This window comes from Meles meles, chromosome 10, assembly GCF_922984935.1.
Source record: "Meles meles chromosome 10, mMelMel3.1 paternal haplotype, whole genome shotgun sequence".
Taxonomy (NCBI): Eukaryota; Metazoa; Chordata; class Mammalia; order Carnivora; family Mustelidae; genus Meles; species Meles meles.
In genome coordinates, this window is record NC_060075.1 from 11012431 (window position 1) to 11031303 (window position 18873).

At 38.1% G+C, this 18873-nt stretch overlaps 1 protein-coding gene across 1 annotated transcript; it reads right to left on the reverse strand.

The window, feature by feature from the left end:
* Nucleotides 1-16727: 16727 nt before the first annotated feature.
* LOC123951886 (olfactory receptor 2A2-like) lies at nucleotides 16728-17657 on the reverse strand. The gene has a single exon (XM_046020989.1). The coding sequence runs from the start codon at nucleotides 17655-17657 to the stop codon at nucleotides 16728-16730; it is 930 nt and encodes a 309-aa protein (XP_045876945.1).
* Nucleotides 17658-18873: the final 1216 nt, after the last annotated feature.

The following is an 18873-nucleotide window of genomic DNA, read 5'->3' on the forward strand; positions in this document are numbered from 1 at the left end:
CAGAACACAAAACAAATCTTATCAAATTTAAGTTTGAAATCATACCAACTTTCTGAATACAATGGTATAAAACTAGAAATCAGCAACAAGAGAAAAAGTGGAAAATTCACAAATATGTGGAAAGTAAAAATATTTCTAAATAACCAGTTGGTCAAGGAAATCAAAGGGAAATAAAAAAAACTATCTTAAAACAAATAAAAATGGAAATATGACATATCAAAACTTATGGGATACAGCAAAAGTGATAAGTACATATATGTAAAGACTAGAAAGATCTCAAATAAACAGCCTAACTTTATACCTCATGCAACTAGAAAAAGGACAAATTAAACCCAAAGTTAGCAAAAGAAAGAAAGATCAGAGTAGAAATAAATGAAATAGAAACTGGAAAAACAGAAAAGATCAACAGAAGAGCTGGTTCTTTGAGAAGATTAACTGACAAAACTTTAAGCTAGACTAGTAAGTCTCAAAATCAGAAATGAAAGAGGGTATGTTACAACTGAAACTATAGAAACACATACAGTCATAACAGACTACCACAAGTAATTATATGGCACATATTAGGTAACCTAAAAAATGGGTAAATTCCTAGGGGGAAATAAAAAAGCAGGTAACATTGTAGAAACACAACCTACAAAGACTGAATCAGGAAGAAATAGAAAACCTGAACAGACCAGCAATGAATAGGGAGATTGAATCAGTAACCAAAAACCTTTCAAAGCAGAAAACCCCAGGACCAGATAATTTCACTGGCAAATTCTAACGAAAAATTAAAAAAGAATTAACACCAACCTTTCTCAAACTATTCCCAAAACTTGAAAATGAGGGAGCACTTCCAAACTCATTCTGTGAGGTTAGCATAAATCCAATACCAATACCAGATAAGAACATAAGAAAACTACAGACCAATATCCCTGATAAATATGGGTGCAAAAATTCTCAAGAAAATATTAGCAAATCAAATTCATGAACATATTGAAAGGATTATACCCCATGACCAAGTGGAATCTGTCCCTGGAATGCAAGGATAGTTCACACATGCAAATCAATATATGTAATTTATACATTAGTAAAATGAAAGATGAAAACCACATAATCAACTTGATAGATGTAGAAAAAGCATTTGACAAAACCAACAGCCTTTCATGATAAAACACTTGACAAACTGGGTATAGATGAAACATACCTCAGCATAGTAAGGCGCATCTACCACAAACCCACGGGTAACATTACACTCAATAGAGAGAGATTGAAAGCTTTTCCTCTAAAATCAGGAAAAGATAAGGATGCCTACTTTCACCAATCGCTAAATGTAGTACTGGAAGTCCTTTAACTAGAGAAATTATGTGAGACAAAGAAAAGGCATCCAATCAGAAAGGAAGAAGTAAAATTGTTGCTATTGTTATAGATAATATGGTTTGAATACAGAAAATTCAAAAAACTCAACAAAAACTGTTGAAACTAATCAATGATTTCAGTAAAGTTGCAAGGTACAAAATTAATGTGCAGAAATCAATTGCATTTCTATACATTAATTATGAAACATCTCAAAAATTAAACTATCCCATTCACAATTGCATCAAAAAGACTAAAATACTTCAGAATGAATTTAACCAAGGAAGTGAAAGTTCTGTACTATGAAAACTATGAAGACTTTTTTGAAAGAAACTGAAGAAGATACAAAAACATAGAAAGACATATTGTATTCACAGATTGGGAGAATAATTATTGTTAAATAGTCCATGCTACCCAAAACCATCTGTAGTTTCAAAGCAATTCCCATCAAAATACCAGTAGTGTTCTTCATAGAAATAGAAAAAACAATCATAAAATTCCTATGGAACCATGAAACCCAGAAATGCCAAAGCAATCCTGAGGAAAAAGAAAGCTCTCCTTTCAAACTTTAATAAAAATCTATAATAATAAAGACAGTATGGTACTGGCACAAAATAGACACATAGACCAAGAACAGAATAAAGAACCCAGAATTAAACCCCAATACATATGGTCAACTAGTATTTGACAAGGGAGACAAGAGAAAGGATGAGCTCTACAATAAGTGGTATTAGGAAAAAGGGATATCCATATGTCAAAGAAAATTGGACCCCTATGTTATTCTAGTCAGAAAAATTAACTTGAAGTGGATGAAAGACTTAGATGTTAAGACCTGATACTATAAAAATCCTAGAAGAAAATATGGGGAAGAAGCTCAACATTGATCTTTGCAATAATTATAATTAAAAAATTTTTTTAAAAGATTTTATTTATTTATCAGACAGAGAGAGCACAAGCAGGGGGAGGGGGAGAGGGAGAAGCAGACTCCCTGCTGATCAGGGAGTCGGATGCAGGGCTCAATTCCAGGACCCTGGAATCTCGACCTGAGCTGAAGGCAGAAACCTAATCGACTGAGCCACCCAGGCACCCAATTATGTTTTTTTTAATTTGAGTATATTGACACACAATGTTTCATTGGTTTCCCATGTACAACTTAATTGTTTGACAAGTTTATACATTTTACTATGTTAATGAAAAATGTGGCTACCATCTATCTCATTCCATCAGTATTACAATTTTCTTGACTATATTCCTTATGCTCTGCTTTTTATTCCTGTGACATACTCATTCCATAACAGGACCTGTATCTTCCTTTCCCCTTTTGCCATTTGGCAATGAGTTTTTGGATAGGATACCAAGAGCACAAGTGGAAGTAAATAAACAAATAGCCAACAAATGGGACTACATCAAACTTAAATGCTCTGCACAAGCAAAATAAACAATTAACAAAATGAAAGGCAACGAATGAACATTTTTGCAAAAAATGTATCAGACAATAGGTTAATACATAAAATATATAAAGAACTCATACAACTGAATAATGACAATAAAAGATCCAATTTAAAAATGGGAAGAACTAAACTGATGCCTTTCCCAAGAAGACATCTGTTGGCCTAAAAGGCCAACAGATACATGAAAACACACTCAAAATAACTAATTGAGAGGGAAATGCAAATCTAAACCACAATGAGATGTCATCTCATACCTGCTAGAATGGCTATCAAGAAGACAAGACACGGGGTGGGGGGCACCTGGGTGGCTTAGTGGGTTGGGCCTCTGCCTTTGGCTGGGGTCGTGGTCTCGGGGTCCTGGGGTTGGGCCCTGCATCAGGCTCCCTGCTTGGTGGGAGGCCTGCTTCCCCCCCTTCTCTCTGCCTGCCTCTCTGCTTACTTGTGATCTCTCTCTCTCTGTCAAATAAATAAAATCTTCAAAAAAGAAGACAAGACGGGGGCATCTGGGTAGCTCAGTTGGTTAAGCATCTGCCTTCAGCTCAGGTCATGAGCTCAGGGTCCTGGGATTGAGCCCCTGCATTGGGCTTCCTGCTCAGCAGGGAGTCTGCTTCACTCTCTCTCCCTCTGTCCCTCCCCACTACTTGTGCTCCTGCTTGTATGCATGTGCATGCGCTCTCTTCCTGTCAAATAAATAAATAAAATCCTTAAAAAAAAAGAAGAAGACAAGACATAGTAAGTGCTTACAAGGATGTGGAGAAAAGGGAATGCAAATTGGTTCAACGACTATGGAAAACAATATGGAGGCTCTTCAAAAAATTAAAAGTCAAACTATCGTTATGACCCAGCAATTCAACTGCTGGGTATATAGCCAATGAAATAAAACAAGATTTTGAAAAGATATACGTACTCCCATGTTTACTGTAGCATTAGTCACCATAGCCAAGATATGGAAATAACCTAAGCCCCCAAAAGATAAATGGATAAAGAAGACGTGGTATATATACACATTGGAAACTCTCAGCCATGAAAAAGGAGAGCATCCTACCATTTGTGACAACATAGATCGATCTTAAGCATATTATGCTAAGTGAGAGGGGTCAGACAGAGAAAGACAAATATGACATCATTTATGTGTGGAATCTAAAAAATCCAAACTTGTTAACCAGGGGTTTGGGGTTGGGGAGACAGGACAAATGTTTTTAAGGATATAAACTTGCAATGAGTAGTACATATTCCTAAGAGAGTTAAAGCACAGTATAGTGACTATCGACAATATTGTATCATATCTAACAAACTTGTTAATAGACACTAGAACTTAATTGTTTCAACAATTAAAAAAGGATAATTATGTAATGCAATAAAAGGGCTAATTATCACTACAATTGCAATTATATTACAACATTAAATGTAAACAGTTAACATTGTATACCTTAAGTTTATATAATGTTACATGTCAAATACATTTCAATTTAGAAAAATAATGAAAGACAGGAAAATGATTATAGAAAAGAATATAACCTCATGAAAGAAGTTTCTGAGAGTCACTAAGAACTGGAAGAAGGGTTTAATTCACTAAAAACTGGAAGAAGGGTTTAATTCACTTTATCCAGCCTTTTTTAACAAGTCTCTATTTCAGTCCCTACTGTGTGTCTAATATCATACAAAGTAATGACCAGATTACAAAAATTTAGAAAGAGTGTTTCTATCTCTGAAACTAAGAATCCAGCCATGGAATATTTCCTAGATATATTATTTTTAACTTAAAAAATAATTTCTTATTATTTGGGGTTATCTCCTTTCTCCTCAGGATTCTTAGTATTTTAAATGAGTAAAGCTGCTTTTCACAGGATACTAGATACATTTTGTTTGTAGGATTATTGATAAGCAATAATCAGGTTGCCACCTTGTAGCTGAAAAACATTAACTATAGTGTCCATCAAAACGGTTGATCAGAATAGTATACCTGTGGCACACATTGGCCTTGATCACCCTTCAATTTCTATTTGTGCTCCTTCTCCCAAACTTGTATACTTTCTTATATCCAAGTTACTTATAAATTTAAAAATATATTCTGTAGGCCTTCCCTCCTTCAGCCATTTATTCATGCATGCTTTCATTCAGAAATATTTATGAAGACCTTACCATAGGTCAAGAATTTGTGAAAATTTGAACACTAAAACAGAAATGTTGCTTTTTAAAAAGTTTTAAAAGGTTTTGACAGGTTTTTTTATTTAACATTTTTACATTAGTGTTTGGAATATTGATGTTTCTCCCAATGTCAATGAGATTTTAAAAGTTCTGCAGCATGACTAAATATTATATATATAAAATAACATGGTAGTGTGGTCTACTTTATTCTCACTGCCCTGGGAGATGAATATGAACATACTCAAAAACATTTATTGACATGATATTATGTGTTTAAGCTTAAGTTCAGTTTTAGGTGTATGGAGAGAGGGAGATGATTGAGAGGGTGGACAGGGAGAAAGAAGATAACCTCCCCTCCTTTCAATTCCTAATATTACTTCACAATGCCTGTGTGTGGGTGGCTTGGGACCAGTTTACACAGGGGATAGACAGGGGAAGGTAACATAGAAAAGTGGAAATTTAGTGCTGGACATCTATAGAGAGGTTAGAACCAAAATTGCTTCTGAAAAGTTAGTAGGATTTAGATGGTTAGTGTCAAAAACAAAGATAGATTTGAGACACAGTTTTTAAAACGCTGTTTATTCATAGACTTTTGGCAAGGCAACCCATCTGCTCATGCTTTATATCAGCAGGAGTTCAAAGGAGCTGGCAAGGAGAGTAAGTTTTAGACAGTAAAAAGTGGAGACACTGAGACAGTCTATGGTTGGGAAGCATTCTATTCTGGTCATTTTGGGGTTTTTTTGGAAAGTCAAGGAGTCTAATTTGGCTTCAGGGGCATTAGGCAGTCCTTGGTTGGCCATAAGGGGCTAAACACACAGTGTAGGGCCAAAGGCAGAAGGATTATTCAATGTTAGAGGGGCAGTGTTTTCTATGGCCAGCAATTTCCTGGAACAAGTGGATCAATGAGAAGATTTTTCGTAGTTGAGTGGTCATAATAGTGCTCGTGTGGTTGCTGGCTGCTGTGGCCAGCAGTCCATTGCTGGTAGAGAAGGTAGGACCACTCCAGCAAGGAAAACTACATGAATGATGTCCTCAGGTGAGGATGAACTGGCAATGGTCTTGCCATTTAAGTAGCAAGAAGATCACCCTGGTGAAAGATCATGAGAAATGAAACGTGCGTTTCCAGAAGATGAATTTTGAATGTCTAGAATTAGAATACAGATTTTATAGAAGAGAACTTGAAATATAATTTACTGTGTTTTGAAAATAGGTGTGAAGAAAGAACAAGTACTTAAAGAAGGTTCAGAGAGAGCACCTCGTTAATATGAAGGGACCAGGTGGCTTATAAGTCAGTCATGACTAAGCACAGGGATGTTACTTTGGAAATAATTCTGTAGTAAAGCTTTAAATCAGATAGCATGATGCCTCCAGTTTTGCTTTTCTTTTTCAACATTTCCTTAGTAATTTGGGGTCTCTTCTGGTTCCATACAAATTTTAGGATTGTTTGTTCCAGCTCTTTGAAAAATGCTGGTGGAATTTTGATCAGGATGGCATTGAAAGTATAGATTGCTCTAGGCAGTATAGACATTTTAACAATGTGTTAATGAGCATAGACTGCTTTTTCATCTTTTTGTGTCTTCTTTAATTTCTTTCATGAGTGTTCTGTAGTTCCTCGAGTACAGATCCTTTACCTCTTTGGTTAGTTTTATTCCCAGGTATCTTATGGTTCTTGGTGCTGTAGTAAATGGAATTGATTCTCTGATTTCCCTTTCTATATTTTCATTGTTAGTATTAAGAAAGCAACTGATTTCTGTACATTGATTTTGTATCCTGCCACATTACTGAATTGCTGTATGAGTTCTAGCAGTTTGGGGGTGGAGTCTTTTGGGTTTTCCATATAAAGTGTAATGTCATCTGCAAAGAGAGAGTTTGACTTCTTTGCCAATTTGAATAAATTTTATTTCTTTTTGTTGTTTTATTGCCTTGCTAGGACTTCTAGTACTATATTGAACAACAGTGGCGAAAGTGGACATCGTTGTCATGTTTCTGATCTCAAAGGGAAGGCTGTCAGCTTTCCCCCATTGAGAATGATATCGGCTGTGGGTTTTTCATACATAGATTTCATGAAGTTGAGGAATATTCCCTCTATCCCTGTACTTTGAATCGTTTTAATCAGGAATGAATACTGTATCTTGTCAAATGCTATTTCTGCATCAATTGAGAGGACCACATGGTTTTTCTCTCTTCTCTTATTGATTTGTTCTATCACATTGACTGATTTGTGAATGTTGAATCACCTTTGCATCCCAGGGATAAATCCTACCTGGTCACAGTGGATAATCTTTTTAAAGTACTGTTAGATTCTATTAGCTAGGATCTTGGCATCCATATTCATCAGGGATATTGGCCTGAAATTCTTCTTTTTGATGGTGTCTTTGCCTGGTTTGGGGATCAGGGTAATGCTGGCTTCATAGAAAGAGTCTGGAAGTTTCCCTTCTCTTTCTATTTTTTGAAACAGCTTCTGGAGAATAGGTATTATTTCTTCTTTGAATGTTTGGTAGAATCCTGCAGGGAATCCATCAGGCCCTGGGCTCTTGTTTTTGGGAGGTTTTTGATCACTGCTTCAATCTCTTTACCAGATATTGGTCTATTCAGGTTGTCAGTTTCTTCCTGATTAAGTTTTGGAAGTTTATAGGTTTCCAGGAATGCATTCATATCTTCTAGGTTGCTTAACTTATTGGCATATAACTATTGATAATGATTTCTGATGATTGTTTCTATTTCCTTGGTGTTAATTGTAATCTCTCCCTTTTCATTCATAATTTTATTACTTTGGGTCCTCTCTATTTTCTTTTGGATTGGTTTGGCCAGTGGTTTATCGACAAAGCTGTGATCACCAAGACATCATGGTACTGGCACAAAAACAGACACATAGGCCAGTGGAACAGAGTAGAGAGCCCAGATATGGACCCACGACTCTATGGTTAAATAATCTTCGACAAAGCAGGAAAAATACAGTGGGAAAAAAGACAGTTGCTTCAGTAAATGGTGCTCGGAAAATTGGACAGCTATGTGTAGAAGAATGAAACTTGACCATTCTCTTACACCATACACAAAGATAAACTTGAAATGGATAAAAGATCTTAATATGAGGCAGGAATCTATTAAAATCCTAGAGGAGAACATAGGCAGTAACCTCTTCGACATTGGCCACAGCAACTTCTTTCAAGACATGTCTCCAAAGCCAAAGGAAACAAAAGTGAAAATGAACTTTTGGGACTTCATCGAGATCAAAACCTTCTGCACAGCAAAGGAAACAGTCAACAAAACAAAGAGGCAACCCACAGAATGGGAGAGGTATTTGCAAATGACACTAGAGACAAGGGCTGATATCCAAGATCTATAACGAACTCCTCAAACTCAACACACACAAAATAGATAATCACGTCAAAAAATGGGCAGAAGACATGAACAGATGCTTCTCCAAAGAAGACATACAAACGGCTAACAGACACTTGAAAATAGGTCCATCATCATTAACCATCAGGGAGATTCAGTCAAAACCACATTGAGATACCACCTTACACCAGTTAGAATGGCCAAAATCAACAAGACATAGACAACAATATTGGAGAGGATGTGGAGAAAGGGGAACCCTTTTACACTGTTGGTGGGAATGCAAATTGGTGTAGCAACTTTGGAGAACAGTGTGGTGATTCCTTAAGAAATTAAAAATAGAGCTTCCCTATGACCATGCAATTGCACTACTGGATATTTACCCCAAAGATACAGATGTAGTAAAAATAAGGGCCATCTGTACCCCAATGTTCTTAGCAGCAATGGCCACAATTGCCAAACTGTTCAAAGAGCCAAGATGCCCTTCAACAGACAAATGGATAAAGAAGATACGGTCCATATATACAATGGAATATGAATACCCAACTTTTGTATCAGCATGGACAGGATTGAAGGAGATTATGCTGAGTGATATAAGTCAAGAAGAGAGAGTCAACTATCATATGGTTTCACTTACTTGTGGAGCAAAAGGAATAACATGGAAGACATTGGGAGAAGGAGAGGAGATGTGAGTTGGGGGGAATTGGAGGAGGAGACAAACCATGAGAGACTGTGGACTCTGAGAAACAAACTGAGGGTTTTGAAGGGGAGGGGAGTTGGCGGTTGGGTGAGACTGGTGGTGAGTATTAAGGAGGGCACATATTGCATGGAGCACTGGGTGTGGTGCATAAACAATGAATCTTGGAACACTGAAAATAAAATTAAATTTAAAAAAAAAGGAAAATAATTCTGACCTTGATGATCCACCTGTTCTTTGTCAGAAATAAAAACACACTTAAGGGGCGCCTGGGTGGCTCAGTGGATTAAGCCGCTGCCTTCGGCTCAGGTCATGATCTCAGGGTCCTGGGATCGAGCCCCGCATCGGGCTCTCTGCTCTGCAGGGAGACTGCTTCCTCCTCTCTCTCTGCCTGCCTCTCTGCCTAGTTGTGATCTCTCTCTCTGTCAAATAAATAAATAAAATCTTTAAAAAAAAAAAAAAAAAAAAAAAACACACTTAATATTTAAAAACTGGAGGAAAACACTCACCTACACAATTTCTGAACACCAGAGACCAGTAGAAAATTCTACCCCATCTAATTGGTTGAAAATACAAAGCCAACTCTATGAAAGAGTTCTAGGAGCCCATTTTCTAGAAATTTGGGGGGACTATTTGGGTTAACTAGTTCTAAAGCAGCAAAACAGGAGAAAGTCTTTAGAAAAGAAATCGCTTCTTTCATGCCTAAAGATGTAGGGTTTATGCACTATGTGGTCACTATGGGGATTTCTTTTTTTTAAGTTCATGAATAAGCAGAGATTTTAACAAAGTATTTCAAATTTGTGTTCTATACACCATGTAAAAGTGATCAACATTCCCATCAATACATTCTGTTCCCCTCAAGGAGAAATTCAAACCACAACTCTCTTACAAAGTTAAAAACCAAAACCCTCATCTTGTGTGAAAAAAACCACTGTCTTATCTGGTGGGCTGCACTTATCCTCCAAGGGCAGATGCCTTTAAGCCCCTCAATTATAAAGAAGGCATAATTAGGGCAGCCTTTAGAATTACATAAACTATGCCCTATAATAAAGGAAGACACCTGAGGTGAGTTTCTAGCACTTACGTTCAGTCTCTCCCTCACCCAGGTGCAGACCCAGAGCTGGAGTGGAAATCTAGCCATCTTGGGAAAGCTGAGGTTTTCAGTAGTTACATTACTCAAAACATCATGATTGAGGCCATGGGTGACTTTTCAAAGTTTCTTACCAGAGTTCCTTGGTCTGTGATGGCGGCTCCTTTTCTCAAGAGCTTTCCCACTCTCCAGTCTTGTCTTTTCCTCTGCATGCAGCACCCTCCTGCAACCTCCCAGCTCCCAAACCAGCCCAGGGGCAGGCATTTCCTCACTGCCCAGAGCAAAACAGCTCAGCACTCACAGAGATGTAACCGGCTCTGGGCCCCTCCCTTCTGACCTTGGGTTACTTTGTTTAAAAAAAGGAAAAAAAAAAAAAAAAAGGAGAAGAGGAAAGGGGGAAGGAGAAGGAAGAGTAGGAGAGAGGTGAGAGGTAAAGTGACTTTGAGCTCACCTCACCGTTCTATTTCAAACAAGCCGCTAGAGAGGTTGCTGAGTAAAAGAAACTCAGTGCTGCCTCCTGCTGGTAAAAACATTTTGTAAGAAAAAGAGCGCAGATATAATATGTAAATGTCTGATTAAAGATTACATGCAACTAATGAATCCTTAAACACTACACCAAAAACTAATAATGTACTATATGTGGGCTAATTGAACATAACAAAAATAAGTTAAAAAATAAAGTACTTACTGGAAGGTTAAAAAAAATAAAGATTATTAGGCTTGTCACAAAATAGGTTAAAGATGTAGGCAAGGGGCACCTGGGTGGCTCAGTGGGTTAAGCCTCTGCCTTCAGCTCAGGTCATGGCCTCAGGGTCCTGGGATCGAGCCCTACATCGGGCTTCCTGCTCAGCGGGGAGCCTGCTTCCTCCTCTCTCTGCCTGCCCCTCTGCCTAGCTGGGATCTCTCCCTGGGTGGCTCAGTGGATTAAGCCGCTGCCTTCGGCTCGGGTCATGATCTCAGGGTCTTGGGATCGAGCCCCGCATCGGGCTCTCTGCTCCGCAGGGAGCCTGCTTCCTCCTCTCTCTCTGCCTGCCTCTCTGCCTACTTGTGATCTCTCTCTCTGTCAAATAAATAAATAAAATCTTTAAAAAAAAAAAAAAAGATGTAGGCAAGTACCCAAACCGACTGTCAGCTGAGTGGGTAACCCTACATGCCCAGAAAGGCTCTTGAAATATCATGAACGTCTGTTAGAAAACTGCTCGGACTTCTCAGAGGCTCTAATTACTTTTCAGGAGGGGCTGTGAATGGCATCTTGCAAAAATGTTCTGTCTCCTAGCAGGTTTGAGAGAACTGTTCTCCCAGTTTCTAATCTCTTCTCACCAAGTTTCTTTTTTTTCCTTTTCACTTTTAATAAGTAATTTAAACTTTCCAAATCTCAATTGCTTTGCCTGTTAAGTAGGGAAAATAATTTCTAACCCAAATGAAAGAATAGGTCTAAGAAAAAAAAATTATCTTTTTAGAGTCTTTCAAGGTCAATGACTGACAAATCAGCATTATGCATTAAAGGGGAAAGGTAATACGAAATATTTTCTATTCTGGGATTCCAATACCAGCCGTAACACCAAGCCCGTGGTAGATGTAATTTTTCTGTCATTTGTCAAACACTTACACAGTTTCTGCTATGTGTTATGTATGCTCTGTGCATTTACAAAATCTCAGTCCACGTGATTTCTCTGTGAGGTAGGTACAGTTATCTACATTTTACAGATGACAGAACGGAGACAGAAAGGTTAAAAAACTAGCCCAGAGTCAACAGGGGGTAAGTGGCAGGATTTGGATTTGAGCTCAGGCAGGCGGCCTCTGGAGACCGAGTTCCGTCAGCTGCTCTCTAGTGGATGTGCTGTCATTCTGCTTGATTCTCCGGCAATCAGGTTGGCCTCGTCTGGGGTCAGAGGACCTCAGATGACCTTAAAGAAGTTGAGCTTCAAAGAGCCCCAGGGGGAGGGAATGAAACACCTATTTCGGGTAACTGAAGCTGGGTCACTTCCTTGTATTGCACTGTGTGCTGATGCCCGTCCTGACGCTGGTCCACGTATATGGCAGCCCTCAGTCCCTGGCTGAACCTGCTCCACCCGGTCTGAGCATCAGCACTGAGCGTCCCCCTTGTTATTCCAGAAGCAGATAAAGTGACCCAGAAGCCCCTCTTCTGACAAAGAAGGGTTCCCTAGCCACATATATGTTGCCCATCCCCTTAGCAGGTTCTCTGCATTATTCCTGAGGGAAAAAATGTAACATAACAGGATGGAAGATATTACTGCCTTGATGTTTTTAGAGCCCCTGACATTTTCTGGAGGCTTAAAAAAAATCACTGTCTCAGGTAGTAGAATGACGGGATCCATGTTGTGGACTTTGAGGGTTAAGAAAAAATAATGATCAGCTGTGCTGGTGATAAGTAGTAAGTACAAGACTGCTGCTGACAAACTGTTTCCTCAAGTTCGAGGGGCCCCTCGCTGGGATCCTGCTGTTTGAAGCAAAGCTCAAGAGGAAAGAGCCTTCCTTCCGAGCAGCGGGACACCACATGACTCTGATGATACCGTGTCCGCAAACAGTCCTCAGTCTTCATGCCTGGCTAGTGGTCTCTGGATACTGAGTATGTGAGTGTCATTTTCTCGGGGTGTCTTTGTGTCGCGCCCTGTGCTGATGCCGTGTCCCGCTGGCATGCCTTGATCTTCTGGAGCAGAAGTATTATTCCTAATTTCACGATGAGGACTCTGTATTTTAAGTACTTGCACCAGCCACACAGTGAGTAGGGGAAAGGAGATTCGTTCCTGTCTCCCTGAGTCCAATCTAGTGGTGGGATCTGCTCTTTTAACCTCATGTACCTCTGAATTCTTGACCTCTGACTAACCTCTGGGGTACCTTACTGGCGTCCTCTAATGCCACTGCTGTGGCCAGGTATGCGTGTGTTTTCCCTCTTCCACGGCTTTCTCCTGAGAATGAGAATTATCAGTGAGCTTGCGGGGCACAACTTGTCCCTGCTGTGACTCCGCAGACCCTTTGTAACTTTCGGAAGACCCTCTGATCACTAGAAGGCTGCCACTGCTGGTCTCTTCCTCAGATAGAAGGTTCTATAGGCTTTCCTATAATGCAGCTTACAGTACAGTATTCACGACGACGTCCGAACAGCGAAAAACACAGCTCTGACCCCTCCAAAGTGTATATAGCTAAGCACCAGTGTAAAAACGAAATTCTACTCGAAAAATTATACCCTACAAATAACAATTTTGAACCAGATAATAGTTTAGAAACACAGATTTTTTAATAGCCTTATTTTAAGAGCTTTAAATAACTTGATTTCTCTTTTCCATTCTTTCTTTCCATACAAGAAATAAGACAATGGAGAAATGTTTTAAACTTTTACTTTAAAGTGCTTAATTATTAAATGGTTAATATTAGAACAATATGACTTTTCCTATTTTCGATTATATAGAGAAAATAAACATTTGATTTGCTCGAATAACTTTTATAGTTTATGAAGTTTGTTTATATTGTTGAATATATAAGCTCATTCCAAATATATAGCCTGACATCTTAGAATCTGAGATATTGACTTTGGGCAACAGTTAAGGCAAATTTTTAATTCTCATTGGAAGCACTGAATTGAAATGAAATGAAGTCACTTTCTGGGTCATCTTCTCTAGAACCATCTTCTATTTCATGTTTCAGCAAAGATTTAATTATTCTTTGAAAAATTTCTAGCTCTAATAATGGTGGCAATTTATATTCCAAGGAAATATAATTATCTTGCTCAGAAAAGTGGAAGAAGCATAGAATTGCCTTTATTTTTATAGTTACAACCATGTATTGGGAGCACATGTGAACAATTTAGACATAAAATTATGATGGAAAAAACGCAACGAACAGACAGTGGACATAGACGATGGTCCTCTGCCAAGTGAAGTGAATTCTATTTATGTGTTTACTTATTTAAGCTTATTAAATGTCTTTGATTATCTTTCTCAGCATATATATTTGGTTATATTGTTGAATACTATATATTATATGCTTTGAGTACTATATATATTTAATTGGATACTATATATTTTAATGAAAGTTAATTATGCTTAATTTTGTACCTATTCTAGAATTTTATGACTCTTAAAGTTAATTAAAGTTCTCATAACTTGTTGAAAAATAGAGGATAATTAACATCATGATATATTTTAAGATAAAACTAAAAAGCTTTTGCACAGCAAAGAAAACCATCAGCAAAATGAAAAGATAACCTATTAAATGAGAGAAAATATTTGGAAATCATTTATCCAATAGGGGTTAATATCCAAAATATATAAAGAACTCATATAACTCAATGACAGAAAACCAAATGATCCATTTTAAAAACGGGCAGATCTGAATGGACATTTTTCCAAAGAAGACATCCAGATGGCCAACAGGCACATGAAAAGTGGCTTGACATCACACGTCATCATCACAATCACAATGAGATTATCACCTCACACCTGTTAGAATGGCTATTATCAAAACCACAAGTGATTACAAGTGTTGTTGAAGATGTGGGAAGAAGGGGACCCTTATGCATATAAATTAGTAGAGCCACTATAAAAAACAGTTATGGAAGTTCCTCCAAAAATTCAAAATAGAACTACCATTTGATTCAGCAATTTCATTCATCCAAAGGATGAATTCATCCAAAGGAAATGAAAACACTAACTCAAAAAGATATCTGTGCCCCCATGATAGTACAGCACTATTCACAATAACTAAGACAAGGAAACAACATAAGTTCCCATCAATGGGAGAATGGAAAAAGAAAATGTGGTATGTATAAAATGAAATAGTAATCAGACATAAAAAGGAAGGAAGCTTTGCTGTCTGTGACAACCTGGATGGATCTTGAGGGCATTAGGCTAGTGAAATAAATCAGACAGAGAAAGACAAGTACCATATTGATCTCACTTATATGTGGAACCAAAAAGGGAGGGAGGGAAGGAGAGAAGGAGAAAGAAGGAAGAAAGGGAGAGAGGGGGAAGGGAAGAGAGAGAGGGAGGGAGGGGAGAAAGGAAGGAAGGAGGAAAGAAAGGAAGGAAGCAAGGAGGAAAGAAAGGAAGGAAGCAAGGAGAAAAGAAAGAAAGAAGGAGAAAGAAAGAAAGAGAAAGAGAAAAAAAAACCCAAACAACTAGCTCATAGATACAAGGAACAGATTGATGATTGTCAGAGGCCAGTGCATGGGGAGTGGGTGAAATGGGTGAAGAGAATCAAGAGGCACAAAGTTCCAGTTACGAAATAAATAACTTACGGAGATGAATGCACAGTTAAGTGACTGTAGTTACTAATACTGTATTGCATGTTTGAAAGTTTCTCTTAAGAGAGCAGATCTTGAAAGTTTTCAATACATGAAAAAATTGTATAGTGACAGTTGTTAATTATACTTATTGTGATCATTTTGCAATATCTACAAATACTGAATGATAAAAAAAAGCAGCTATTACTTATCTTATCACCATTAGCATCATGAAGACAGTTGTTCAATCTGGTAAATTCAGAGGAACTTCCACCACCATGAAAGAAAGACGATGTTATCTAACCATAATTGTCTCATGATGTTTGGTGCTACCCCAAACCATCTTCAAGTAAGTTGATTCAATACTACAAAAAATGTTGTTGGGAACTATTTGAAGAACTTTAACAGGTAATTCAATCTTATTAGAAATTATTTTAAATAATGAAATTATTATAACCCAATAATAAATGTAATATTTGAGCAATGCTCAAAACTCTTACCTCTAGAACCATTTAAACATTTACTAATGAATGTTCTTCATGTCACCAAATCCTCAACATTTAATATATTTTAGGATACTTTTGTATGGTTTCTCCTTGGACTAGAGCTTTCCCTAACTTTCTCCCCTTTACTCATAAATTATTCCATCAAGGAATTTAAAGTTTCTCTAAACTCTTACTTCATTGGTCTTGCAATTGGTAAGACAGAGTCATATAATTCTGCAACATTTTCTCTACTGAAATTTCAGATCTATTCTGGAAGTTCTATCTTATGGTATTAATCTTACTGTGCTGTTTCTAGCTACCACAAGGTGATTAAAAAATCACATATGTCTAAATACATAAGCCAGAGAAATGCACTGATGTAATTTTTTACATTTAAATTTTTTTCTCCATACATTAATATTCCTGATTTCAAAAAATAAAGAACATTTAATATTTTTTAAAAGAAAGACTAGGGGTGCCTGCATGGCCCAGTCAGTTGGGTGACCAACTTGTGGTTTCAGCTCAGGTCATGATCTCTTGGATCCGGGGATTGGGCCAGTATCAGGCTCTGCACTCTGTGGGGAGTCTGCTTGACATTGTTTCCTTCTGTCCCTTCCCCTAGTCTCTCTCTCTCTCTCTCAAATAGATAAATAAATGAATCTATTTTAAAAAAGACTAAATATTCTGATAATTTAGATGTACAAAATCCCAATATAGTCTCTCAATTTTAGATGACATGTTTTTCATTGAACTTTTCCCTATTTTTAAAGCTAAAAAATGGACAGTTACCATTTTAAGAGTCTCATGCTCTACCGACTGAGCTAGCCGGGTGCTCAGTTACCATTTTAATTCAAACTCTAAGTGGGAATTTTTTCTGTTTTTTGCTTCAGCAAACCACTGAATTTAAAAGGAAATGCTACTCAAACAACATTCTATCTATGATTCACATGTTTTTTTTCCGCAATATTCTATACAAAGAAGCCTTCACCTGAGCATTCCTCAGGCTGTAAATGAGGGGGTTCAGCATTGGGTTAAAGAGACTGTGAAATAGGGACAGTATTTTCTCCAGCTCTTCTCGTTGATTAGACTCTGGGACCATATAAACCACCATGGCTATGCCAAAGAAAAGCCCCACCACACAGAGGTGGGAGGAGCAGGTAGAGAAGGCCTTTATGCGGCCCTCCTTTGACTGGATCTTTAGGATGGCCCAGAGAATGCACATGTATGAGACTAGCATTAAGCAGACTGGCCCGACTAAGACAAATATACAGGCAGCAAGGATAACCACTTGATTGATCCATGTATCAGCACAGGCCAGCTTCAGGACAGACAGAATTTCACAGAAGACGTGGTTCACTTTCCTGGATGCACAGAAGGGCAACCTTAGAAGGAGAATTGCATGTACCAGAGACAAAGTAAATCCACATGACCAGGAAGTGACAGCTAGAACCGTGCACACTCTCCAGCTCATGATGACAGTGTACTGGAGGGGGTGGCAGATTGCCACAAACCTATCATAGGACATCGCCACCAAAATCAGGCACTCTGTAGCAGCAAAGCCCAAATAGAGAAATGTCTGCATTACGCATGGAACAAAGGAGATGGTTCTCTTCTGATTCACTAAGTTTGCCAGCATCTTGGGGACATTATTGGATGCATAGGACATGTCAAGGATGGCCAGGTGTGAGAGGAAGAAGTACATGGGGGTGTGCAGTCTCGGGTCCAGACAGATGAGCCCAAAGATCATGCCATTTGCCAACAGGCTGAAGATGTAGAACAGGGAGAAGGTCCAGAAGAGGGATACTTCCATCTCTGCACTGAGCTGGAGTCCTACCAAGATGAACTCTGAGACCCATGAATGGTTGCTTCCCATTTCTCAGTGACAGTTTATCAAGGACTCAAGTATGAGAAAAGGTCAGAGCTGGAGAATCAACCAAAATTAGAGTTACTTATCTCAAAATGAGTTTGGAGAAAGGTTCTATCTTTATACCTACTAGCCACACCTCCTATCCGCCAGAATTGGCTATCTTCTTGATTGAACTTTTAATGTGGAAGTTTAAACTCACAAGAAAGGGTCAAGAATTAGGCAAAGAACTCTCAAATGCCTTCACACAGATTCAACAAATTTCAATATCTCTTTCATATTTACCTTATTCTCTTTTTCTCCACCATTGTGTGACTTTTCTGAGTGTAGGATGAATTCAGTAACTTTTTAAATACTGAGAATTATTGCATAACACTTAAGAGCATACTAGGGTTAGGGAATTGTAAATTCGCAATCTAGTATATATTGGGTTGGAAAACGAAAATGGGACATTCAAAAATATCAGTGTGGTTACAAACCGTGTGCATCACTACCCTCGTTGTATAATTCTGGTGGGGTGTTGCCATGGGTGTTGTCATAGTCCTCCTCAATTGAACCATTTTATTATAGGTACCACTGAGTACTACGAAGAGAAAGAAGGCAGCCTACTTGATCTTCTCTTGGCCCCACTGAAACACGAATGATAAAACAACCTGCAAAAAAAGGGTCTTTTCTACTCTTGTGAATCAGAGTAGATTCACACGAAGCGGCTCTTCAGGTACCTACTAAATGTCTGGGCTTGGTCAATACTAACAGTGAAGAGGTAGATCCTCACTATGAAGATCTGGATAATCCTCAAGATGAAATCAAAGATAAAAAGGAGATTATACCAAATGTCGTATATTTGAACTGAGATTCCCTCACCAAATAGGAAGTCTTGTGGGTGTTTAATATGTCCTGAACATCTTTACATCTCAAAATAACAGGTAAAGTGCTAAATGAAACAGGCACTCAGCAGATGTTTGTTAGATGGATGGTTGTCATTTTAGTTCAAAAAATGGATGTACTAAGTATGTTCTATCTGCCAGTTTCATTTGACAAAGACGTGGTTTCTCCTTCCTTAGAGAAGTTAGAATATGATCACAGGAAAATGGAAAGAGAGACAAAAATCATAGATTTTTTTCACCTCCATGAGTATGATTGCCTTTGGGAAGCTTCTCTGTAAATGTGCGTTATGTTCGTGTCATGGATTTTTGCTACAATTAAAGACTATGCCTACCTTGTG